This window comes from Nothobranchius furzeri, chromosome 19 (genome assembly GCF_043380555.1).
Source record: "Nothobranchius furzeri strain GRZ-AD chromosome 19, NfurGRZ-RIMD1, whole genome shotgun sequence".
Lineage (NCBI taxonomy): Eukaryota > Metazoa > Chordata > Actinopteri > Cyprinodontiformes > Nothobranchiidae > Nothobranchius > Nothobranchius furzeri.
The window spans coordinates 9,426,359-9,451,877 of record NC_091759.1 but is presented as its reverse complement, the minus strand read 5'-3'; the positions used below and the strand labels follow the sequence as shown (position 1 = coordinate 9,451,877).

The 25,519-nt window shown below is 44.5% G+C and overlaps 3 protein-coding genes across 7 annotated transcripts; all 3 read left to right on the top strand.

Moving 5' to 3' along the window:
- The first annotated feature begins 478 nt into the window (after positions 1-478).
- Positions 479-12,105, top strand: gon4la (gon-4 like a). Of its 5 annotated transcripts, XM_015973429.3 has the most exons (27): positions 677-799; positions 917-938; positions 1,136-1,371; positions 1,490-1,713; positions 1,939-2,013; positions 2,129-2,179; positions 2,250-2,303; positions 2,380-2,475; positions 2,543-2,635; positions 2,771-2,926; positions 3,069-3,279; positions 3,370-3,471; positions 5,337-5,377; positions 5,561-5,673; positions 5,747-5,930; positions 6,020-6,106; positions 6,212-6,389; positions 6,592-6,742; positions 7,474-7,621; positions 7,691-7,807; positions 7,953-8,738; positions 8,866-8,976; positions 10,504-10,710; positions 10,784-10,927; positions 11,095-11,345; positions 11,629-11,731; positions 11,803-12,105. In XM_015973429.3, exons 3-27 carry the CDS (start codon positions 1,161-1,163, stop codon positions 11,914-11,916), a joined length of 4,008 nt encoding a protein of 1,335 aa, XP_015828915.3. In that variant the 5' UTR covers positions 677-799; positions 917-938; positions 1,136-1,160; the 3' UTR covers positions 11,917-12,105. The 5 variants fall into 5 exon arrangements, with proteins under 5 accessions (XP_015828916.3, XP_015828914.3, XP_015828915.3 ...); XM_015973430.3 differs by lacking the exons at positions 677-799; positions 917-938 and adding an exon at positions 479-547; XM_015973428.3 differs by lacking the exon at positions 917-938 and having other exon boundaries at positions 620-799.
- Positions 12,106-13,279: 1,174 nt separating this feature from the next.
- Positions 13,280-17,464, top strand: pdia8 (protein disulfide isomerase family A, member 8). The gene is made up of 13 exons (XM_015973437.3): positions 13,280-13,639; positions 13,780-13,858; positions 14,352-14,469; positions 14,555-14,662; positions 14,785-14,911; positions 14,988-15,101; positions 15,191-15,316; positions 15,406-15,588; positions 16,495-16,603; positions 16,692-16,820; positions 16,927-17,006; positions 17,090-17,147; positions 17,233-17,464. The coding sequence occupies exons 1-13, from the start codon at positions 13,479-13,481 to the stop codon at positions 17,320-17,322; spliced, it is 1,482 nt and encodes a 493-aa protein (XP_015828923.3). The 5' UTR covers positions 13,280-13,478; the 3' UTR covers positions 17,323-17,464.
- Positions 17,465-18,186: 722 nt separating this feature from the next.
- Positions 18,187-22,791, top strand: cct3 (chaperonin containing TCP1, subunit 3 (gamma)). Its single transcript, XM_015973436.3, has 14 exons — positions 18,187-18,317; positions 19,583-19,644; positions 19,927-19,977; positions 20,072-20,134; positions 20,220-20,316; positions 20,420-20,537; positions 20,704-20,890; positions 21,003-21,152; positions 21,230-21,362; positions 21,469-21,550; positions 21,633-21,813; positions 21,884-22,129; positions 22,237-22,368; positions 22,574-22,791. The coding sequence occupies exons 1-14, from the start codon at positions 18,290-18,292 to the stop codon at positions 22,664-22,666; spliced, it is 1,623 nt and encodes a 540-aa protein (XP_015828922.1). The 5' UTR covers positions 18,187-18,289; the 3' UTR covers positions 22,667-22,791.
- The last annotated feature ends 2,728 nt before the right edge of the window (positions 22,792-25,519 follow it).

Here is a 25,519-nt window from a genome sequence, read left to right as displayed (position 1 = left end):
TTTGAGCTGTTCCTATTGTCAGAATATGGGTAATGATTCCAGATATGAAGCTAAATTGGCATTTTCTAGAGCCAAAATTGTGAAATTACAAAGATTTTTCCATGTATATAATTGGGGAAAGTCTTTTCCTGGTCCATGATTTTGGTTAGTGTCAATTAAAAAGGGGTATACGAAATGCATCCCTGCTTTCCGTTCATGGCTAACGGAATTTTAATGACTTGGTTTCTTTTTCCCGAACAAAAAACTACTACAGCCCTTCATGTGGGTTATGATCAATGAACGGTTTGTACAAAATCTGTATAAAATTGTTTTGATTTCCCATTTGAAACCCCTCTGGAAAGTGCCGCATGCAAAAATAAACAGCTGATTTTATATAATTCATAGTAGCTATAGTTAGAAAAAGGCAACTAGTTCAACTACCAAAAAGTAAAAGCCCCGTTATAAATAACAGTTGTTTCAATGACGTGCGGCGCGACGTAGTGACGTCTCAAGCACTGCGACGCCGGAAATGTAGTTTTGGAGGTAGAAGTGCCTGCTAGTTGTGGCGGTAAGCGTGTTGTCATATCATGGGAGTTGCAACTGAGTTATTGTTAGGAATTAATTTAGTCTAAAACAAATGGGTCGGTAGAGACGGCTGAACCGGACACGTACCGGGTCTGGTTGCTCCCTGTAGAAACTGGTCTTCGAACTAACTTTAGCTGCTGAGTTTTTAGCTTCCTAGCTATCTACACAAACACACACACACACACACTTCTGTGATTTCGGATATGATAACAGCCTGAACTCTTGAAAACCGAAGGTAAGTCTACCTCCAGTCTCTAATTGGAGCAGAAGCCAACATGTCTGGTTATACATGCTGTTTCAGCAGCTCTTGGAGTGAAACTGCATTTTAACCTGTCAACCATATGCTTTATAGTCTATAGCGGAAATGCCATAAAGTAAGTTTGTGTTTCTTTTCCCCTCCAAAACTCAATCTAATGTTTGTTTTTTGATTTGCTGAGTGTTTTAGCATGTTAGCAGATTAGCCTGGACCTCCGATCATCATTATTAACTAAAGCACTTAAAGATTAACTTTCATTTTGAACAACTTTAATGTTACAGACATTTCTTCTGCCTAATTTTGTTAACATTACAGAGGTCAGAGGTCATGTTTCTCCACAATGAACCCAGTCCGCAAACGCCTCAAGTTGAGCCCATCCAAACCACATCAGATCCTTGGCAGCACCAGCACCACCCAGAATGTTTGGCCACCTCATGACGCTTCGTTGCTGCCAGCAGCCAGTGCAGGAGTGGAGGTGGAGGTGGAGGAGGAGGAGGGTCACCTACTGGTGGAGGAAGACACAACTGACTCCAGCCTCATTATCACCATGGGTAAAAACAAATAAACTCTCTCTTTTTGGCTTGGTCAGATCATTGTGGGTGTCCTTTCCAGTCATATTGTTTTAAACCAGCGGTCTTTGTACTGATGAGTGCAATATTTGTACTACAGAAGACAATCAGATGGAAGTTAAGACAGTGAGGAGGAAAGCATTGAAAAAGAAAAAGCAGACACTGGATGAGGAGGAAGTTAGTGAGAAGAGCAGAACCTCAGAAACGGAAGAAGAGGAGGAGACCAGAGTGGACGTAGAGATCGACAGACAGCTGGACCAGTCCCTGGAGACAAAGTCCAAACAACACAATCTCACTGCTGTGAATGTGAAAAACATCATTCATGTGAGTTCATCCACCTGGAGACATAAGACGAGCTACTGATTAGTAGTTTGTCTTTTCACTGCCAGAATGTCACATCTGCTTTGCTTTTTGTGTTTTTTTATAAATAAAATAGAGCTAAATGTTATTTATTAGGGTGTAAAAAGTTCAAGTTATTTATATAAAAAATGTGCAAAGCTTTACACAAACCTAGATGTTTAAATCTGACAGCTTTTGTTTGCTTCACAGGAAGTGATCACTAACGAGCACGTGGTTGCCATGATGAAAGCCGCCATTAATGAGACCGAAGCTGTCCCTCCATTTGTCAGTTTGACATCCAGTTAACACTTTTATTCAAGTTATAAGCCACAAATGTTAAATTTTTTTTGTTAAAGTATTTTTAACACATTAAACCTATATTTTTTTTTACTTTTTCTAGGAGCCTAAAATGACTCGATCCAAGTTAAAAGAAGTGGTTGAGAAGGGAGTGGTGAGTTTTTGATTTATAGGATTCAGAAATCCCATAAAACTGGGTTCCTTATGTTTGTGTTTCCTGTCAGGTGATTCCCACCTGGAACATCTCCCCCATCAAGAAATGCAACGACGCAACCAAGGTAAAACTGACAGACTTTTCTATTTCATATATTTTTGAGTAGAATAAAAATCAAATGACTGAATGTTTCTCTTCAGGCTCCTCAGTTTGTGGACATCCCACTGGACGACGAAGACTCCTCTGATGAAGAATATCGTCCTGATGAAGAGGAGGAGGATGAGACGGCTGAAGATGTGAGGCTTTGTTTTTAGTCGGCTGTGACTTTCACACTGATGATTAACGACTGATTACTGATTGCAGACGTTCCAAGAGAGTGACATGGAGAGCACAGCTTCGTCTCCCAGAGGGAGTCGATTGAATCGAGTGGAGGAGGACAGCTGCAGCCCCTGGCAGGTAACAGCTGCTCTTTGTTTACAAGAAAAAGGTGGATCTGGTTTGGTATTATTACACCTTCAATTATTTAAATTCTAGATGGAAGAATAGCCTGGTTGCATTTTAAAGCAGTGGTTAAACCTCCTCCTTCTTCAGACTTCTCGAGCTCGGTCCAGACGGTTGAAGGTGGGGTTAATGGGACCTCCCCCTCCCCCCAAAGCCCCGCCTCCTAAAGGGATAACTGACAGCATCTTCCTGGAGAGACTACATGCTGTTGAAGAGGAGCTGGCAGATTGTATGGAGCCCTACCAGGTGATGCCAAATGCTACAGGGACGAATACGGTTTCAGCTGCTTGCAACAGAAACAAAAATTAAAAACAAATTCAGGACATCTAAAAAAAAAAATCCCCTACTGGAACATGATTCAATGTACTGTTGTGTGTGTTTCATTCAGCCCATGTCTGAGTCTGAGGAAGAATCTGGTGTGATGGCATGCCGGACTCGGTCCAAGCGTCCTCTCCGGAATGTCCCACTGGGTCAGCTGGAGGCGAAGCTCCAGGCTCCTGATATAACTCCAGACATGTACGACTCCAGCTCTGCTCCAGAGGACAAAGACTGGACTGACTGGTTGAGGGGCCTGATGACTTCAGATGTTGATAATGAAGGTGAGCGTTTGTTTCAGTGTCTGCTTCAGAAGCGTCTCATCATAATGGAGATCAGTGACATCACCACCTCTGTGTCTGTGTCTTTAACAGAAGAGGGTGATGACGAAGACGATCCAGAGTACAACTTCCTTGCAGACACTGATGAACCCGACTTGGAGGATTACCGTGACGACAAGGCAGTCCGCATCACAAGTCAGTACTTTGTAAATATAAAGAGATCATTTTATCACTGGATTTGCTGATAACCAGAACAAAATGCAATTGTGCGTTGTGGGAACTTGAGGGCTATTTACATCAATGTGTCTGTCCAATCAGCAGGGAAGTACACCATCTCATTACTGAGAGTACAATTACCAATGCCTTCAGTTTTCCCACAAAAGGTCCTCACATCTCTCCTACTGGGCCTTTCCACCAGACGCGTAAGCGTTGCAAGTTTGCAAAGAGTAGTATGCAGCAATCGGTCGCTGTTATAGAGCTCCGGGAGTTGACGTCACTTCTCCCGGCATGCAACAGTTCAAATCGAAACGGCGCCATATTGGCATGCAGAAGCCGGCAGCTGGACTATTTGTTTTTGTCAGAAAACTCAATCAGACAGGAAATATGGTAGATTCCTGTAGTGCACCAGGATGCAGAACAGACACGGACGACATAAGGAATGAGCCATCTACAGGATTCCCCAAGATCCAGAGCGCCGCAAACGTTGGATCATTGTAATAAAACGAGCTAGTGACCAGGCTGAAATGAAACTGTGGGATCCCGAGAGTAAAGGTTTTCGCTTATGCAGCGACCGCTTCCTATCAGGTACTTAAACCAACGTTTCCTCAACTGTGTATGGTATTTATTTTAAATGCTTTTATTACGATTCTTAGTGGGCTTCCTAAACTTATTTTGGCGTGGCTTTTTCTGTCTTATTACTCATAGCAACAAGTAAACATCACGTAAAACGTTGCCTCGGGATTTCTGCGTGCTGCCGTTTACATGTCATGATCACAGCAAGTAACCGGCTAAGCTGTATTTAATTTTTAAGCAATGGTTGATCAATTGTCAGATCACACATAAAAAGCACTTTGGATTGCTATTATCTGTCTCACCGAGACAGATCTCAGGCAGATCCTGAGACACTTCTGCCTGACATTTTTATTTTATTCATGGAAAAAAATCAAACTAGTGATTTCTCTTGGCGTTCAGTTTATACATTCAAACAGCACAGCACTCTATTTAAACTACTTACGTGTAAATCTGTTATTTGTCCATCCATTTTCATCCGCGTATCCGGAGTCGGGCAGTAGCGTCGAGAGTCCCAGACTTCCCTCTCCCCAGCCGCCTGAGCCAGCTCCTCCGGGTAAATCCCAAGGGGTTCCCCGGCAAGGTCCGGTAAGAAGTCCGCTCCGACAGCTTCTGGCGTTTTTAAAACGTATCCCAGGGGCACGGTAAGGGTCGGAGATGTTTAGTCTATTTAATTACTGACTATATAAAACGATTTCTTCGGTTTTAAAGTGTGAAGTAAACTCCGATGGAGTAAAATCCAAGCCGATCCCGTTTACGTTCATGGTTAGATCCGTGTTTGTTTAGCTTCTTTTACCTGCCAATATGGCGTCTACTAACTGAGAGTCACGTGGGGTCCGGAGTTCTTTAGTGGATGGGTACGTTTCCAGTGTACAGAGGCTTTGAATCTACTTTTTATGTGGTATTTTTCCAGAACATGTCAAGCTCGAGTGCTGCTTTTAGCCAATCACAGGCAAGATATCCGAATATCAGGAAATAAGACTTCTACCCTCTTCTGCTCACCTCTGCTCTGGCTTACTTCTAGTTCCTGAAACAGGAGCGCCAGAGCTTTTTTTCCCCACAGAGGTCAACTTACAAGGCGTTCATTTAAGGTAGAGACCACTGAGTGAACTTGGTCTTTGAAAGAAAACTGACACATTATGGTTTAAAAAAAAAGGAGTTTTTTTTTCTCTTCAAGTCAGGGAGAGTGATACTCTAGCGCCCCCTATCGATGAGTCACCACTTCCTGTTAAGCTAAGTTACCAGTGTCATGTTCTTTGTCTCCACTGCAGAAAAAGAGGTGAATGAGCTGATGGAGGAGCTATTTGAAACGGTACAAACTCTTCATTCATTCATTCATTCATTCATTCATTCATTCAGCAGTGATCCTTTTGCTCATGCTGTTTACAAAAATACAAACCAAACAAAGTGGCATAGTGAACAGTTGGTCTAACACATGAGGCAAACCTTGCTTGTTGTTTGCTCATATTTTGGTTAATCGTATTTTTTTCATCAGCTGAAAGAAGACCTGGCTGGTCAGGAAGTGGATGAGGAAGGCCATGAGGAAGAGGAGGAGCCACAGGAGGAAGCACTTACTGTTCAGACACACACACTTGAAGACCGAGACATGTGTGTAACACAAAAACACAATCATCCAAAGAAATATTTCTGTCTTACTGACATTAGTTTTATTCACCCTTAGAGGGCCAGCTGATGAGGAGGCAGACGACGGACCAATCACAGAGCTGCGTACGGTGAGGCAGCAGCTGGATTTGATCAGGAGGAGACGGCAGACAAATGCTTTCTACAACATACAAAGTCCAGAACCGTACATGCTGAAGCTCAATGCCCTGCAGAAGCAACGGCTGCAGCAGCAGCTTCAGCAGGTACAAACTCTTAAGTTTCGTTCCTGTGAGACAAAATAGAGGCAAAAATTCCCCAAGCATGTACAGCTCTCTATTTCTGCTGCTTTCAGCATGTCCAACTGCTGATTCAGATTCACCTGCTGACTTCACCTGTCCCCAAACTGCACGGTGAAGCCGAAACCACCCGGCAGTTCCTGGTAACTCACACAGCTGGAATTAGATCTATATGTCGGTAAAATACTGAGTCACATGTTTATTCCAATGTAAACAAGTCTAAGTGATATATTTTTAATGTCTGTCAGTTTGAGTTGGACATGTTGGCTCAGAGAGGCGAGCTCATTGGGTCTGCAGGTTGTCCGGGTTTCCGCAGCGCCTTCAGAGCCTCCAACCTCCAGGAAGCGCTGGAGCTGCTGGAGGAGATGCGACAGACTCCCATCAATTATCAGCCACAGCGTCACAAGCCTGACGCAAGAGGGCACAGTGAGTAGCCTGCAGCTTGGAATCATGGGAGATTTAGGCGATCAGCTGATTATTTTTAAGAATTCTGAATGATCCAGAGATTTGCTGTTATGTTTGTCCTATTGGGTACTGATCTCAGCATTTGATTAATGGATCTACTGTCAGAGGGTCAGATTTAACAAAGAGTGTGAATAAGCTTGTGTTTTCCTCTTTGTGCTGTCAGTGCGCTGTTTCCCTGTCATGCCAGCTGAGCTGGCCTGGTTATTTGCCACTCGTCCGGTGTTCCTCCACCCAGAGCTCCTGCCCTCTGCCAGCCTGGATCCTGCTATGTACTGCCCCCGCAGGACGGCGGCTTTCACGTCAGCTGAGGACTGGTAACGCACACACACGCATGCACTCAGACCCCGGGTTTACACGGGAGCCGTCAGCAGCACGTTACTGCAGCAGCACGTCTTGCTCGAGTAAGCTGCTGCTTGGCCCTTCCCACGAGACGCGAATCAGCAGGGGAGCAGCTGTCACCGACAGAGCACGAAGTCACACGAGTGACTTCGTCAGTAAACACAACAACAAGCAGGAGAAAACTACAACATGGCTCCAAAATGTTTGTGTTTTATGTTCTGTCCGTTTTATAATCGTCAATACGGACCTGAAAAACAAAGGAGACCGCTAGCTAGGTGATAACTTCTCACGGGGCCGCACAGTTAGTAACCTTTTTAAAGTAAAGCGACCGGAAGGCAGTACGTTCTTTATTCTGAAAATCTCGGGAGCTTCTCTCCATTTCCGCGTCCGATTTCCTGTCTTTCCTTCCCCAAAAATGTCGAACTTGACCCGTTTCAGAGGCGTCGCGCGTAGGAAATAGAACCGGCGCGTAAAGGCCGCGACATGCTGCTCCTGAGACGCGGCCGACTCGCTCTGCTGACGGCTGCCGACGGCTCCAGTGGAAAAGGTTCTGTTGACCACAGCCGTTCCTATCAGCAGCTATGACATGCTGCTGCAGTAACGTGCTGCTGACGGCTGCTGTGGAAACCCGGGGAGAGACTTACAGGTATAGTGGATTCATCTGATAACAACTCTGGGCAAATATCTCCTCTCACCGTTTCATCAGTCTGCTGGTGCTTGGCCTAAGGAACATGGAAGGGGCGTGTGACTCACCAAAGCTCGTATCTCAGTTCCTGCTGAGGAAAACTGTGGTGCAGGTCAGACGAAGAATCCTGCAGTGTTGCAGACCGGGTACTCCTGACAACATCGTCAAGGTATTGCAGACCCTCCGTTAACATGCCGGGTGGCTCAGCTCAGAGTGACTGACTCTTGATCCTCTACAGACCTTCAGGTATCAGCAGGTTGTGCGGCCGATGCCAGTAGCCTGCCGCCATGTTGATCCTGTGACGCGACGCCCACCTGTGGAGAGAGAAGAGGACATCCTGCCTCTCTGGCTCGTGGTACATAAACTGTTTACCTGCTTGGTTAAGGCACCAAAATGAAAATACTCTGGAGCACAAGCAGTCATGTGCAGAAGTTCCTGGAACTGTTTTGGATCGATATTTAGGGTTAACTGGACTAAACGTGATGTTTATTTCATTCCAGCGGAGCCTCCCTGTCATTTATCCCACCATCAGACACTTCAACAGTCCTGCTGGCCCCAACCCGGAGGTCCCGCCCTCCTGCAGGAGGACCAAGGCCCGCCACAGTCATTTGGCCTTTGTGCGCTCTGCTCCTGCCACCTACACCTTCCCACCTGAGACCAAATACCCACCTCATCTCCCCAAGAACCTAGACTTTAAGCGCTTGGGCTTTGTCCTGATCCAGCAGCACCTCCCTTCTCCTCCTCATGACTCCTCTCAGTTCTCTGAAGCTCCTCCCAACTCCTCCCCACCAAGTTCACCTCAAGCCCCCTTGCAGCGCCTCCTTCTGTCCAAAGCTGCTGGCATGAGAACTGCCTCCACAGTCTCCATGGTAACCATGGAGCAAATCAGACATCACTCTCAAACGCTTGCTGGATTGAGGAAGAACAAGAGGGCGGCTGCTGCAAGGAAACGTTACCCAAACGAAGAGGAAAAGAGGAGGAGTGATGATGGAGTTGCTGCTCTTTCTCCTCCTGAAGGTCCTGCCTCCATACAGGAGATGAGTGATGATGTCATCAGGGTGAGTGAAGAAGAGGTGGAGGAGGAGGAGGGTGAGGTACTCCTGGCCCTGTCTGAATCTTCGCCCAGTGCTTCAGGAAGTGTCGCTCAGGATGACGACCTGGATGATCCAAAGGAGGCGGAATCAGGAAGTGAACAGGAAGTGACTTTGATCCCATATAAAGTAGCAGAAGATGATGAAGGAGACAAGTTTTCAGATGGATCCAGATCGTCTGTCAGCCAGCAGAAGGTCGAATTATTTTATTTCAATTTTTTTTTTAAATGCAGCCGATCACACCTTAAAACACAAAATATTATCAAGTTATTAAAAAATTTGATGTTTAACCAACTCCAGAACTTTATAATTTGTATTTTAGGAAGAACAGTCTTCAGAAGAAACGGACGACGATGATAGCGATGGTGATGATGACGAAGACTATCAGAGGGAGTCTGAGGATATGGTGTTTGCTCAAGATTATCTCCAGCGAGTAAGTTCACTAAATCTTGTTCTGTTTGTTTTAACACCCAACAGGTTCCCTGCTTCTCGCTCCTGCCTGTTGAAAGCAGAATAACAACAGTCATGAACAACCCTGCCACAGCTGCTGTAGCTAGCGCTAAAACAAGCTAACAATAACACGAGTCTATTTACACTAAAATAACCACAAAGTAAAAAGATCCACACTGTTGTCCAGTAGCAACAAAGCCATGTCACCATCAGTCTGTGATGTCATAGGCTTCATCAACTCCCTCAAATGAGTGTAGTCCACTCTGATGGTGCTGATGCTTTTAGCTCTTTGCTTCCAAAGGGAATATAGTGTCCTGCACCTATTTCCTGCATTAGCTCCTGATAGAGAATAGACAGAAAACTGTTCAGTTCAGTAACGCCTGACAGATCTACGTCACACTGTCATCATTTAGCATTTATGAACTCACCCATCTTGGCTCGTGACGGGGAAGGCTGTTCCTGATTTATCGTCCAGAAGAGCACGTCTCAAATAGTAGAAGCTAACCATTAGCATTAGCAACTCTACAACACCGCAGAACTCTTTCAGGCTTGTGTTGTTTGTGGAATTAATACATTAACGTTGCAGAGTCAGTGACTGTCGTTGCTGTTAAATGACCCGCACTTGTATAGCGCCTCTCAGAGTAAGGACTCCAAAGCGCTTTACACTACAGTGTATCATTCATCCATTCACACACACACATTCACACACACATTCACACACACACTGGTGGGATGAACTACGATGTAGCCACAGCTGCCCTGGGGCGCACTGACAGAGGCGAGGCTGCCCAGCACAGGCGCCACCGGTCCGTCCGATCACCACCCGCAGGCAAGGTGGGTTAAGTGTCTTGCCCAAGGACACAACAGCAGAGTTCTCTGTCCGGAGCCGGGATTGAACCAGCAACCTTCCGATTTCTGGACAACCCGCTCAACCTGTTGAGCTACTGCTGCCCTAAGCAGAGCACGTCTCGAATAGTAGAAGCTAACATTAGCATTAGCGACTCTACAACACCGCAGAACTCTTTCAGGCTTGTGTTGTTGGTGGAATTAATACATTAACGTTGCAGAGTCAGTGACTGTCGTTGCTGTTAGTCAGTCATGAGGCAAGATGTTTGAATGTCAGGAAATAAGCCTCCAAAACCTGCGGTCTGCTGCCACTTTCTCCTCCAGCTGACTTCTATGTCCTCTAACAGGAGCATCAGAGCTCCCCCCCCCCCCCTCCCCAGAGGACATCTTACAAGAGATTCATTTCTAATATAGCCCTCTTCAAAATGTATTAAAATGTGAGAAATCGTGATCTTTAAGTGCAGTTTCTGGTCAGCAGAGAGCTACAGAGTGTTGGCCAGTGTGAAGATGATCAAGTTTCGGGATCAATAACGTTTGAAACCAATAGCTTCAAGTCTTAAAAACGTTTAGTGTTAATTTAACTTCAGTTTTCATTTGCGTTTAAAAGAATAAAATGGATTGTGATCTTGGAGTGCCCCTACATGTCAACAGTTTTTCTGTTCAGGTTTGTGAAGTGGTGCAGTACCACCCAGGCCTTTCTGAGCAGCTGTTGCAGGTGTTGGATGAACTTTCAGCTGTGGGACCTTCAGTGGCCCTGGGGACCGTTGAGGTCTTGTATAACAGACTAAGTTGTGTCCTGCAGTCCTGGCCTCAGCTACTCAAAGACTTTGCTGCCTTCCTGAACCACAAACAGGCTCGTAGATGTGGACTGGTGGGTGGAAACGCTGCGGCTTTACACAATTTTGACTCTGTTTACGAATTTAAACATTTCCTTCTTTGTCTAGCTGTTGGAGCAGCAGCTGTTTGAACACAGCAGGCGGTTTCTACGGCGACTGGGGTGGAGTCTGGGAGAAACCTCCTCAATCTACCAACAGGTGGTTTCTCTGCTGCAGGGAGGCTCCACCCCCTCATCAGAGGACATAGACAAGGTAGACCATCCACAGGAAGCAGCTTGTCTAGAATTAAATTCAAATTAGTTTGACTGTAAAACGTGTGCAGTTGTGATATTAACTATTCCACACTCTGATTTGTTTTCGTCTCAAACTTCAGTCCAGAAGAAGCAGCCATTAAGCTTTTCACTGATTTCTCCTCTCAGGTCTCCTCTCTACTCAGACACCATCCAGACCTGCAGGAGGAGGTCCAGGGTTTCTTCCAGCAGCTCCACACCGGTTCGTCCAAAACCACTAAAATGAACTCCGCAACCCAGAATGCCCATGACCAGAAGACGACGGTGGTCATCAATACTCCACTGGGAAGTGAGAGTGAGGAAGAGAGGGAGCAGCGAGCCGTCTGTGCTAAGAACATCACCGTGACGTCTAATGGAGAGAAGGTCATCGTCTGGACTCGGTCAGAGGAAAAGACACACATTTTAATTAAGATACACATTATAGAAGCGGGAAATGCTTGGTAACATTTAATTTAATTATATTTTATTGGGAATTTAAAAGAAAAACTGCTGATCTTTTTGTTAAACACACTAAGAGAGGATTTAGATTAAAGTAATAAAGATTTTGTTCCTTTTGGGTTTTTTCCTGCACATTGGGAAGAAGTTCTGTTTGTTTTTAACATTCCCTGTTTAGCATAAATCTGAGAAACACACTCGAGGACGTTCGGGTCTTCTCTGTTTCAGTGAGGCTGACCGCATCATCCTTACATCCTGCCAGCAGAGAGGAGCCAACAGAGAAACATTCAGACAAGTGTCTTCCCAGCTGGGAAATAAAACTGTGCAACAGGTGAGAGTAGGCGGAGCTTCAGTGTTCAGTGTATCAATTTTCTTTTACATATAAATAACACTTTCTTCCAGGTATGTCTTCGTTTCCAGGAGCTCATGAAGCTTTTCCTCTCTGCATCTCAAAAGTCCACTTCCTGTTCGCCGGAGGGCCAGCCGCTGAGCAGACACAGCGTAGCTCCTGACTGAACCAGAAACCTAAAGAAAGGCCTTATTGATCACAAAGCGGGCTTCTGAGCGAGGATTACTTCAGGCTTGCACCACAGGCTAGGGCTGTTTCAGTTCCTGATTATCTCTTAAATGTCACCAGAATGACAAATAAACTCTGACCTGCTGAATGAACTGGTCATGTAACGATCCAGACTACGTGGAAAAGACTTCTAGATGAAGTCTGTTTGAATTCCACTGAGAACACATTCAGATAGTATTTGTTGCCTAAGTGAGTCAGCCACACGTGTAGTAGTAATAACCAATATCCTGTTATTATAAAAAAAGCCATATTTCTTTATCTCCATCTAGATTTGATGGCTGAACAAGAGTGTTCCTTCCCAGCTTTAGGCCTGATATCTTCACTGTTAATGCCTCATGAGTAATTCAGTTTGTCTCTGAGTTCAGGTGTGATGCACTCAAAACAGGTGAGACTAAAACCTAACCTGGTCTGTTGAAGTCTGGTGCAGATGTTTGTTGTTTTTATATTTTACATCCTGCTTGCCAAGCAGTAAAAATCACTATACCATGTTTAACTCTGAACCAACTTTTGTGGATTATTTTTATTATTACATGAATTTAAAAAGTAGCTTCCTCTTTAGTTTGAACAGATTTGGTTTTATTAAAATCTGAAATTGTTCTGGGCAGACTGTCGATAATCTTCTGCAGTTTTGATTCACTTGCGTCATTTTTTTCAAGAAGTTATGAAGGAGAGTGGGGAGCGTAGTTTGTCTGATTGTGGTGTTTGTTAACCTCGTTTCCATGTTTTGGAAGGATGCGCCTGCATTCTGCGATGGTTAGGAAATGTTTGTTTATTCACATTGAATATGAATGACTCCAAGTCATATTTAATAAAGAGATTTTATTTTTACATTTCCCAATTAATGCATTTGTCTTTGTCTTCTTGTTATCATCCATTTGTAATATATAATAAAAGCTTTTGACAAGCAGCTGAAATATTCATGCTGTTTTAATAACAAAAATACATTTTGTGTTTACCTCAATATTTGTCAAGCAGAAAAAAGAAATTCTAGATATTTTCATTCAGAAAAAAGAAAGGCCTAAGAATTATTTATAAACTGGCAGGTGATTTGACCACAGGAATGGTTACATCACATGTGTTGTTGGACCAATGGGCGTCCAGCGTTCCGGTATTTTTCAACAAGTCCCGCCTTTCATCTGACGGCTAGGTGTTATGGTCAAGTTACAGGAGATACGATCAAAAACCGATTATATTCTTCAAACTAAAAGCATCATGTTACACCCTCCCTTTAATGGAAAGGTTTAAGTAAAAATTTTAAGAAAACAAAAGGTTTAATAATAAGTTTTAAATAAATGTTCCCAAATTTAACTTTTGACTTTAATTTATTCATTCAAAATCAGCATATGCTTTTTATTTTGAAAGCTACACCCGGAAATCAATCAGTTAGTGTTTCTTCGTTTTGATTGGCCACCGTTCTTCTGGCTCCGGGATGATGGTCGCATCTTTTTGATGTGCTTTTATTTTTTCCGTGTTAGTCCGGGTCTATTTTGTCTACACCGTGATGTCCGTCATCTGTCTGCTTCCAGCCGTCTCGCTGGCGTTGCTGTCTTTTTATCCGGTCACCGTGTTTTCACGCCGGGACGTGCTCGAGCTCGGGGACGCAGACTTCGACTACCTGGCAACGGAGCACGAGACCATGCTGGTGAAGTTCTACGCGCCATGGTAACCTAGCATAGTGATTTATGTTAGCTGTTTTTGTTGGGTTAAGGTGTTTTTCCTCTTTTGTCTCTTTTATGTTTTTATTTTATTTTACTACTTTCATTCTTAATTTCCTGTCTTTCTTTTTTATTTTATCCTTTCAGGTGTGGTCACTGCAAGAAATTAGCTCCAGAGTTTCAGAAAGCAGCTAGGCAACTGAAGGGGACTGTTCAGTTCGCAAAGGTAATAACATGAGTATGCATGCACAGTAGGGATGCACTGATACAAATTTTTTTGGGCCAATACCAATTGTTGCAGATACCGATATGTATATACGCGCCGACATTTATGCTTCTGGAATCAGCAAATTATGTATAGACAGAAAATTATGCTAGCAGAAATTTTTAATGTTTTGCTTTATTTCTATAAAGTGGAATTTGCAATTTATTATTATATACACACGACACACATTTATGCTTCTGAGATGATTATCATGATTGTCATCACTGTCACAGGACTGAATGTCGTTCCCCCCCCCCCCCCCCCCCCCAGATACACAAATAGAAACAAGATTGAAAAATCATTGGTTGTCAATATCGGCCCACTTTTACTTTTCGGACCGATACCGATTTGTTAAAAGATGACTAACATCGGCTGATACCAATATATTGTGCATCCCCAATTATCATTGTAAACAAACATCACACCTGACCAGTGTGTCTCACCTGTCTGCCAGGTGGACTGTACAGCACACACCGTAACCTGTGGTCGATTTGGGGTCACGGGGTATCCCACTCTGAAGATCTTCAGGTACGGAAAGGACTCTGCACCCTACGATGGACCTCGAACTGCAAGTAAAAAATAAATAATAGAAAAAAAATTGGTTAAAATGTCATGAAGTCAATAATAATGAATATGTAAATATCTTTGTGAATTCAGATGGAATCTATAACTACATGATGAAACAAACTGGTCCAGACTCGGTTCATTTAAAGTCTAAAGAAGACCTCCAGACCTTTGTCAAAAACTACGACGCAAGCATTGTTGGTATGACTGATGTACAGCGTGGGACTTTGTCGCTTAGCTTTGTTCATAAACAATGAAGACTTTATACATTTTTTTTAATCACGCGTGTTATTGAATTGATGTTGTGTGTGTGTGTGTCTCAGGTGTTTTCTCAGATAGTGACAGCTCCCATCTAGCTGAGTTCCTGAAAGCTGCTGGTCTGTTGAGAGGACAGTTCAGATTTGCTCACATCACTGATCTGCAAATTGCTGAGGAGCATGCTAACGCTGAGTGAGTGCACAAAGATACGCCACAAGACTACAAAAGGTGTTTAACATGTTACTGTGAGTTATCTACGCTTTCACAGGAGTGTGTTGCTGTTCAGACCTCCTAGACTGTCCAACACTTTTGAGGGCAGTGTCGTTGTCTTCAAAGATTACCTGACTATTAGCTCCCTGAGACGCTTCATCAGAGATCACATGTGAGACTCTTTTTTTTATTTCATTGAATGCATATGAAGGACAGTAAAGAAGCCAATGTCTCACAGTTTCACTCCATCTGTGTGTACAGATATGGAATGTGTCCTCACATGACGCTGGAGACCCGAGATCGTCTGAGAGTTCGTGACCTCTTGACGGCGTATTATGACTTGGATTATCATCACAACGTTAGAGGGTCCAACTACTGGAGGAACAGGTAGCATACAAACATACAGGTGGCAGGTGGTTGAGTGTGTGGACAGGAAATGTGTGTTTAGATCTCTTTGCTGTATGTCCTGTCACCAGGGTGATGAAGGTGGCATCTAAATACACTGGGCGTGGTTTAATGTTCTCAGTAGCCAATAAAAAGGACTTCCAAGCTGAGCTGGAGGACGAATATGGTCTGGGAACATCAGATGGAGGAGAGCTCCCGTTTGTCACAATCCGGACCAAACTGGGACACAAATATGTCATGAGGGAAGAATTCACGTAGGTTTTAGGGTCAAACGGGGCTAAACGTCCATTGAAATGCTTTTATTCATTAATTTTCTCTTGCAGGGTATCCGCGGGTCCTTAAATTTACTTTTCCAAAGGCCTTGAAAATCTTTAAAAATGACAAATAATCCTTAAATACAGTTTCCAAAGGTCTTAAATTACCAAAGACCCAATAAACTAGATTATTTTATTTCTATGACATTTTCGTGAATTTCAGCATTTTTTGTGTACGATACTGGCGTAAGCGGAACCGTACACATTCAGTTGGTTGTGAAAGGGGACTATTTTTAGATGAGCACGTTAGCTGGTTAAGCTAGTGGGAGCTTGCGCCATGGAGAAGTGCAAGTTTAATGGTAACTGGATGGCTAATCCCATGTTTGCGACGTGGTTAGCACCGGTTCCAGGCAATAGCTAGAAATTATAGCTTAAAATTAATTTAAAAAATAGCTTCAATTTGGATCTGGATCGAAAGGAGCCAGTTGAGGTGGTTTGGGCATCTGGTCAGGATGCCTCCTGGACGCCTCCCTGGGGAGGTGTTTCAGGCTTGTCCTGCCGGCAGGAGGCCCCCGAGTTGACCCAGGACACGTTGGAGAGGTTACATCTCCAATCTGGTCCGGGAACGCCTTGGGATCCTGCCGGAGGAGCTGGTGGAGGTGGCCGGGGAGAGGATGGTCTGGTGCTCCCTAGTTGGGATGCTGCCCCCGTGACCCGGACCCGGATAAGTGGAGGAAGACGACGACAAGCTTAAATTTGGTCAAAGTGGCCTTAAAAAGGTCTTAAAAAGTCTTAAATTTGGCTCCCTTAAACCTGCAGATACCCTGTCTTGAAAATGCTGCTCACATTGCATGAATGACAGCTGGTCAGTCTTCAGGATACTAAAAGTTGACTGGTGTGTTTCAGGAGGGATGGTCAGTCACTGGGGAGGTTCCTTGAAGATTATTTTGCCGGTCGTCTCAAACGTTACATAAAATCAGAACCTTTACCTGAGAAAAACACGGCTCCTGTTAAGGTGAGCTGAGCTGCTTGTGAGCGTGACTGATTGTAAATACTGATTGTAAAAAATTTGTGCTGACCTCCTTTTGTCTTCAACACCGCAGGTGGTTGTCGCAGAATCATTTGATGAAATCGTGAACGATCCTGCTAAAGATGTTCTGATTCAGTTTTTTTCCCCGCTATGTCCACACTGCAAGAAGCTGGAGCCGGTCTACAGAGAGCTGGCTGACACGGTACACAGCTTTATTGTATTTTTGATTAAGTTTCAGTGCACTAAACTCTAGAATTAGGTCGTGTTGCTCTGATAGTAATCTGAAAATGCTCTTTATGTGTTCTCAGTTGCATTCTGACCCAAACATTGTCATTGCCAAGATGAACGCCGTCTATAATGACATCCCACTGGGATACGATGTCCAAGGGTGAGGATGACGATGTTGATGAGCACTTTTAAAGAAGAAAATTCATGAGTCTTTATTTCCTATGATTTTATTCTTCTCTCCAGGTTTCCAACCATCTATTTTGCTCCAGTGGGTAAAAAGGATGAGCCCATTCGATACCAGGTACCAAGTTTTAATAGTTTCAGCTTGAGTTCATCAATCTTTGAGACACATGATGTCTAATGGTTGTGGGACATCTTGATTTCAGGGCACTCGAGAGCTCAAAGACTTCCTAAAGTTCCTGAAGAGTGAGGCGAGTCATGGTCTGGTGCTGACTGGGTTTAAGGACGAACTGTGACAAAGATTCACCTACTGATCAGAACTGACTTTGATTAACAAAAAGATCAAGTCTTGTAACAGCTACACAGACATGAATGGGCAGCAAGAGCTCTGCTCCTGGTGACACACCAGAAACAACGAATCAGGACATGGTCCACCCATTTTTGTTTCTACCAATCAGATTCTTTCCATACTCCCCTCTAAAACCATGTCCTTGCTGAATAGAACTATTTATATATTTATTCATTTATAAAGCCATTTCATGTGCAATTCTTTGTTTTTTTATTCCAGAAAACTAAATGCATTTTGATATAATACCATCTGTGCAGTTTGTATTTGGTGCTGTGTTTAGTTTTTATTTATTTATTTATTTATTGACTTAATTACTTATACTTTGGCAGTCTTTGGTTATTTTGTGAGCTTTGTTATGTTGAGAAGCTCTGCTGAGATTATGTAATAAAACCATGCTTGACAACTGACTGTTAATTAAATTCTCATGAATTAATACGCCTTAATAGCTTTTGTAAAATTGTTTTCAGCCGTTGTTTTTATGATGGGATTTAAAAAGAAATTTAATTTTTAAATTATACTTCAGTGTGCCTGAGTTTGCTCAACCATTATTTCCATGCCTGTGTGTTGTAATAAAGCTTAATAATAATAGCTGGGATCAACTGAACAAACTTTGCAAGTTCCACGAGTGTTAAAACACATAAAAGTCATTTTCAATCTTCGTAAAAAAAATTTTTTTTTTTTTTTGCTAAATCGTTGTGGGTTCTATTTCTATTAGGTTTTCTCCATAAAAGGCCTATTACTAGAAGAGTTTACCTCATTCACTCTATTGGTGAATGCGCATGTCAATCAAAAATAATAGTCTTTGCTAATTGGCCGGACCTCAAGTAATGTCTTGCCCATTTTGTCTGAGCCGTCCCTCTCCTCGTGCCACCCAGAACCTTCGAGGCTAGTGCTGTTAGCGTCGTGGTCTCAAAATGCTCGGCCAGCAGGTTTTAGTGCTTAGTAAGTATCGAAATTTGTTCTTAACTATACTTTCAATAGTTAGATGTCGGTTACTTCCCGCCAGTTTCTGCAATTTAGTCAATTTTGTGACCGTTTGAACGCGGGGCAGATCGGCTGGGACACAAAGCAGCTAAGGATGCGCTAACCAACTGTTATAACTCAGCCGAGCATCAGCTTCTTCCACCGGTATTAGCATTGTTAGCCTACATGCTACTGATAGCATCCACACCCAACCGGCATCATTAGCATATTTAGCTCGTGTTCGGAAGTAGCGGAAAGCGTGTAGGTATGCTAGGCTAGGCTAGCTTAAGCTAACAGTCCTCTTACTCATCATGAGCGTGCAGTTAGACAACTGCGAACATTATATAATAATTAAAAAAGACATGAAATTACCTTTGATGCAGCTATTAAACACGATTTTGAATTAGTTTTGTGTGTGCGCTGTGACTGAACTGAACAACAAAATAAGCATCCGCTTTAATACATTCCGATTTCGATTGATCTATTTGATAGCCTGTAATTGCGAATTGACAGCATTGTTATCCTGCAAAAATCAAAATTCATTCATTCATAGTGTCTGAAATCACGAAAGCTCTATCTGTACTGGTATATTCCGTCCATTTTGTCTTTACAATTATTTTAGACTAGAATAGATAGCTCCCTCAGTGGGGGGATTTTGGTGTCACAGCAGCAATTAAATTCATTATAGGAGCTAAAAAGAAGAGTATAACATAATAAAAAAATTACGACAACAAAAAAATTATTTAAATATTCGAAACACTCATTTTATTTGGAATGCAATAAGAAAATGTTTTATTTAGCTGTATAGATATTACTAGTTTAATGATACAATCCAACAAAATTGATTTTAAATAAAGATGCAACAACTCAGTTAGTAAGGAGAATAATTTACTACAAAGGATTCTAGTCATAGATGCACTTTGGCCTACGTGACTGGTAAATCATATTCATTAATTTTGAAGCATTTTAACAGTGTTGGACATTTGTCAAAAATGATCTGTCACATATTTATACACAGCTGTTTTTATTGATTTTTTTTAATGTAATGTGTTGGTTTGTTATCGATCTGGCAGGCATGGGATTGCTAACCATACTGATAAATTACTTCTTTAAAACCAACAATTTCGAATTGCTAGTCATTTAATTGGGTCACTCGAAATAATGGCTATCTGTGTTTTGAAGCAAAAACACCCTTCAATTAGGTGACTCTGTAGTGATTTCTCTGTTTTCTTGTCTCTTTTTAGACCAGAATGTGAAGAGAGAATCAGGACGTAAAGTCCAAACTGGAAACATCAATGCAGCAAAGGTCAGTTGTTGCTGTAAAACGTTAAAGCTTGTGTTAGACAGTCTCATCTGTCTTTTGAGTGCGGAAGAAAACTGTTTAATGTTTGAGATTAGCCAATCTAGGCTGTTTTTTTGTTTTTAATATGGAGACGTTGAGTAGCTGGGAAAGAAAAGGCCAGACTAGAGTAGAAATTCCTCTTAATAGACTGAGATCAGTCTCTGAAGAGAAAAATGCTTCATTTGTTTTAAAATTGTTTTATTCCCCCAGCCCTTACATATATTGTTCTTGTGCAATCTATTTTAGACCATAGCCGATGTGATCAGGACCTGCCTCGGCCCACGGGCCATGATGAAGGTGAGTTTGTCTATACAGAGAATCACCGCACCCAGTCATTTACAAAAATAAAATAAGTCCGTAATATTCCATGTTTTCATGTCATTTTGTCTAGATGTTGCTTGACCCTACAGGAGGAATCGTAATGACAAACGATGGAAATGCCATCCTCCGAGAGGTCAGGGTCACATAAACACTTGGAAGTTTGTCACTTCATCAATTCCTTCAGTGTTTCATAACATCCTGCTTCTCCATGGCAACAGATTCAGGTACAGCATCCCGCAGCCAAGTCGATGATCGAGATCAGTCGCACACAGGATGAAGAGGTGGGAGATGGGACCACATCAGTCATCATACTGGGTATAAAAGCTTTATTTTTAATCTAAAGAAGCTCAGACTTCCCCTTTAGAGGGAATTCAGTTTGTTTTATTTAACATCCGTCATTTAATGTCTCAAATTTCAGCTGGAGAGATGTTGGCTGTAGCTGAACAGTTTCTGGAGCAGCAGATGCATCCAACAGTGATCATCAGTGCTTACAGACAGGCTCTGGAGGACATGTTGGACACACTGAAGGAAATCAGGTAGAGTCTGACAGTTTCCATCGCCTCCTTGTTACATTATAATTATTTTTGATTTGTTGTAAGCCAACCAAACAGCAGCTTAGAAATAACATTACACATTTATGAATGAGTTAATTTTGTGAAACTTGTACAGGAAGTTTGACTGAATATTGTTGTCCTCCTCCAGCATCCCCGTGGACACTTCAGACCGCTCCATGATGCTGAAGATTGTTCACTCTGCCATCAACACCAAAGCTCTGAGCCGCTGGTCGGAGCTGGCCTGCAACATCGCGCTGGACGCCGTTCGTACGGTGGAGCTGGAAGAGAACGGGCGCAAAGAGATTGACATCAAGAAGTACGCCAAAGTAGAGAAGGTACGACTGTTGCTCATTACACCTGATCACTTTAGGTTAGAACAGAAGATCAAGTGTTTCCTGCATTAATTGCATTCATTCTTTTGTCTCACATCTCCCGTGTTGTGTTCAGGTTCCAGGTGGAATCATCGAGGATTCCTGTGTGCTGAAAGGAGTGATGGTGAACAAAGATGTGACTCACCCAAGAATGAGGCGAATGATCAAAAATCCCCGTATCCTCCTGCTGGACTGTTCTCTGGAGTACAAAAAGGGGGAGAGCCAGGTATAGTGAGCTGCTTCTTTGTCTTAGAACATAACCAGATTATATAAATCAGTATTTAACTCACATTTATTCTACAGACAGACATAGAGATAACTAAGGAGGAGGACTTTGCCAAGATCCTACAGCTGGAGGAAGAATACATCCATCAGATCTGTGAGGACATCATCCGCCTCAAACCAGACTTGGTCTTCACTGAAAAGGGCATTTCAGGTACCTGAACAACTTTTGGTGTTTTTCTCTGTTGTTCAGTCTTTGCATTACAAAGGCAGCTTAAAAAGAACTGTTATTCAGTCCTAACTCTTCTTTACTCGTTCAGATCTGGCTCAGCACTACTTGGTGAAGGCAAACATCACTGCCATTCGCCGTGTGAGGAAGACTGACAACAACCGCATTGCCAGGTATATTTGTTTGTTACGCAGAGAACTTTAACCAAGTCAGTCCTACTCTGACATAGCTTTATACGCTTGCTGTGTTTTTCAGGGCGTGTGGAGCTCGAATTGTGAGCCGAACAGACGAACTGCGTGAGGAAGATATTGGTTTGAAGGCCGGGCTGTTTGAAGTAAAGAAGATCGGAGATGAGTATTTCACTTTTGTCACAGAGTGTAAAGATCCCAAGGCCTGCACTATCCTGTTGAGAGGAGCCAGCAAGGAGATCCTGGCGGTGAGTTTCCCCATCTTCTAAATCAGTCCGGTTAATATGTGCTTTGTGTAAGGACGTTTGTGTTCTGCAGGAGGTGGAGAGGAACCTGCAGGATGCCATGCAGGTGTGCCGTAACGTGCTACTCGACCCATTCCTGCTTCCTGGCGGCGGCGCTGTTGAGATGGCGGTGTCGAAGCGTTTGACAGAGCGTTCCCGCGCTTTGACGGGGGTCGAACAGTGGCCGTATCGCGCTGTGGCCCAGGCTCTGGAGGTCATCCCCCGAACCCTGATCCAGAACTGTGGAGCCTCTACTATTCGAGTTCTAACATCACTCAGAGTAACGACAAATTTTATTTTTGAGACCTGGAGCTTTTGGTTAGAGTTGAGCTACTGATTGGTTAACACAGGCATTTAACATTAATGTTTCTTTGTTTGTTTGTTCAGGCCAAACACACTCAGGACAACAGTGTGAGCTGGGGCGTTGATGGAGAAACCGGCTCTCTGTCTGACATGACAGCTCTTGGCATCTGGGAGCCACTAGCTGTTAAAGCTCAGACCTACAAGACTGCTGTTGAGGTCCGAACCGTTCTCAAATCTGATCTGATCAATAATATTGTTTTTTTTTTTTTGTTTTTTTTTTTATTTAACCTTTATTTATCCAGATGAGTCGATTGAGAAATCATTCTCATTTACAACGAAGATCTGGCCAAGAGGCAGCAGCAACAGACACATAGTTGCTAATATCTGTTTACAGTTTTTATCATTTTTCTGTGTTTTGCAGACGGCCATCTTGTTGCTACGTATTGATGATATTGTCTCCGGGCACAAGAAGAAAGACAAAGGAGAGCAGATGGGAGGACAAGGAGCCGAATAGGTCTAAGTAGATCCAGGCTGAGCAGCAGAGTTACTCCGACTGTTTGTATCTAAATGTGTGTGTTTGCATGTGTGGAGACCACCTGACTCACTCAAACATAATAAAAACAAAGTTAGAAAGCTTGACTCGTTCCTCTGATTTCATTAATTCATATTTTTGTCTGACCACGCAATGTTGCAGAGACGTGTCAACCACGACAGCCCTACAACATCCATAGCCTTGAGATACCCAGGACGAATCTCATCTGCCCATGGGGCTCCGCCGCTGTGTAGTTGTTTGACGACCTCAGCAACTTCTGCCCCCGAGATTGGACAGTCCATCCCCAGGTCTCCCGGCTCTGGTTCCTCCTCGGAATGTGCATAGGTGGTATTGAGGAGCTCCTCAAAGTATTCCTTCCACCGTCCGACTATAGCCCCAGTTGACGTCAGCAGCTCCCCATCCCCACTGTAAACAGTGTGAGCGAGTTGCTGCCTTCCTCTCCTGAGGCGCCGGACAGTTTGCCAGAACCTCTTTGGAGCCAATCGATAACCTTTCTCCATGGCCTCACCAAACTTCTCCCACGCCCGAGATTTTGCCTCGGCAACTGCCACTGCTGCACCCCGCTTAGCTATCCGGTACCTGTCTGCTGCCTCCGGAGACCCACAGACCAGCCACACCCTGTAGGCCTCCTTCTTCAGCCTGACGGCTCCCCGAACCTCTGGTGTCCACCAGCGGGTACGGGGGTTGCCACCACGACTGGCACCGGCCACCTTGCGACCACAGCTAGCAACAGCCGCCTCAACAATCGCAGAATGGAACAAGGCCCATTCAGAGTCAATGTCCCCCACTGCTCTCGGGACGCGGTCAAAGCTCTGCCGGAGGGGGGAGTTGAAGACCGTCTTGACAGGTTCTTCTGCCAGGCGTTCCCAGCAGACCCTCACTATGCGTTTGGGTCTGCCAGGTCTACGTGGCATCTTCCCCTGCCATCTGATCCAACTCACCACCAGGTGGTGATCAGTTGACAGCTCTGCTCTCTTCACTCGGGTGTCCAAAACATACGGCCGCAGGTCCGATGATACGACTACAAAGTCTATCATCGACCTGCAACCTAGGCTGCCCTGGTACCAAGTGTACCGATGGGCATCCTTATGTTCGAACATGGTGTTTGTTATGGCCAAACTGCGGCTTGCACAGAAGTCCAATAACGAAACACCACTCGAGTTCAGATCAGGCTCCCAAGTTCCTCCCAATCACACCCCTCCAGGTCATGCTGTCATTGCCCACGTGAGCATTGAAGTCCCCCAGCAGGACAATGGAGTCCCCTGATGGAGCACTATCTAGCACTCGTCCCAGGGACTCCAAAAAGGGTGGGTACTCTGAACTGATATTTGGCCCATAAGCACAAACAACAGTCAGGACTCGTTCCCCGACCCGAAGGCGCAGGGAGCTACCCTCTCGCCCCCCGGGGTAAACCCCAACACACAGTGGTCATCGGGGGCAGTTCCTGTGGCAGACCGGGGAGGTGGTCCCCATCTTTAAGAAGGGTGACCTGAGGGCGTGTTCCAACTATAGGGGGATCGCACTCCTCAGCCTCCCTGGAAAGGTCTACTCCAAGGTTCTGGAGAGGAAGGCCCGATCGATAGTTGAATCTCAGATTGAGGAGGAGCAATGTGGTTTTCGTCCTGGCCATGGAACTGTGGACCAGCTCTATACCCTTGCAAGGGTGATGGAGGGGGCATGGGAGTTTGCCCACCCAATCCACATGTGTTTTGTGGATTTGGAGAAGGCTTATGACTGTGTCCCCAGGGGCACCCTGTGGGGGACGCTCCAGGAGTATGGGGTGGGTGGCTTTCTGTTAAGGGCCATTCAGTCCCTTTACCAGAGGAGCGTGAGTTTGGTCCGCAGAGCCGGTAGTAAGTCGGACCTGTTCCCGCTGAGGGTTGGACTCCGCCAGGGCTGCCCTTTGTCACCGGTTCTGTTCATTACCTATATGGACAAAATTTCTAGGCACAGCCGTGGTGTGGAGTGTGTCGAGTTTGGTGGCAGGAGAATCTCGTCTCTGCTTTTTGTGGATGATGTAGTCCTTCTAGCTTCATCCAGCTCTGACCTTCAGCTCTTGGTGGGTAGGTTTGCGGCCGAGTGTGAAGCGGCTGGGATGAGGATCAGCACCTCCAAATCTGAGACCATGGTTCTCGACCGGAAAAGGGTGGCTTGCCAACTCCGGGTTGGGAGAGAGGTCCTACCTCAAGTGGAGGACTTTTAAGTATCTTGGGGTCTTGTTCACGAGTGAGGGTAGGAGGAATCGGGAGATCGACAGGCGGATTGGTTCGGCGTCTGCAGTGATGCGGACGCTGAGCCAATCTGTCATGGTGAAGAAGGAGCTGAGCCAGAAAGCCAGGCCCTCGATTTACCGATCGATCTAAGTCCCAATCCTCACCTATGGTAATGAGCTCTGGGTAATGACCGAAAGAACGAGATCGCAGATACAAGCGGCCGAAATGTTTCCTCCGTAGGGTGGTCGGGCTCAGCCTTAGAGATAGGGTGAGGAGCTCGGACATTCGGGAGGGACTCAGAGTAGAAACGCTGCTCCTCCGGATCGAAAGGAGTCAGTTGAGGTGGTTTGGGCATCTGGTCAGGATGCCTCCTGGACGCCTCCCTGGGGAGGTGTTTCGGGCATGTCCTGCCGGCAGGAGGCCCCCGGGTCGACCCAGGACACGTTGGAGAGGTTACATCTCCAATCTGGTCCGGGAATGCCTTGGGGTCCTGCTGGTGGAGGTGGCTGGGGAGAGGACGGTCTGGAGCTCCCTAGTTGGGATGCTCCCCCCGCGACCAGGACCCGTATAAGCGGAGGAAGACGACGATTATATTTTTGTC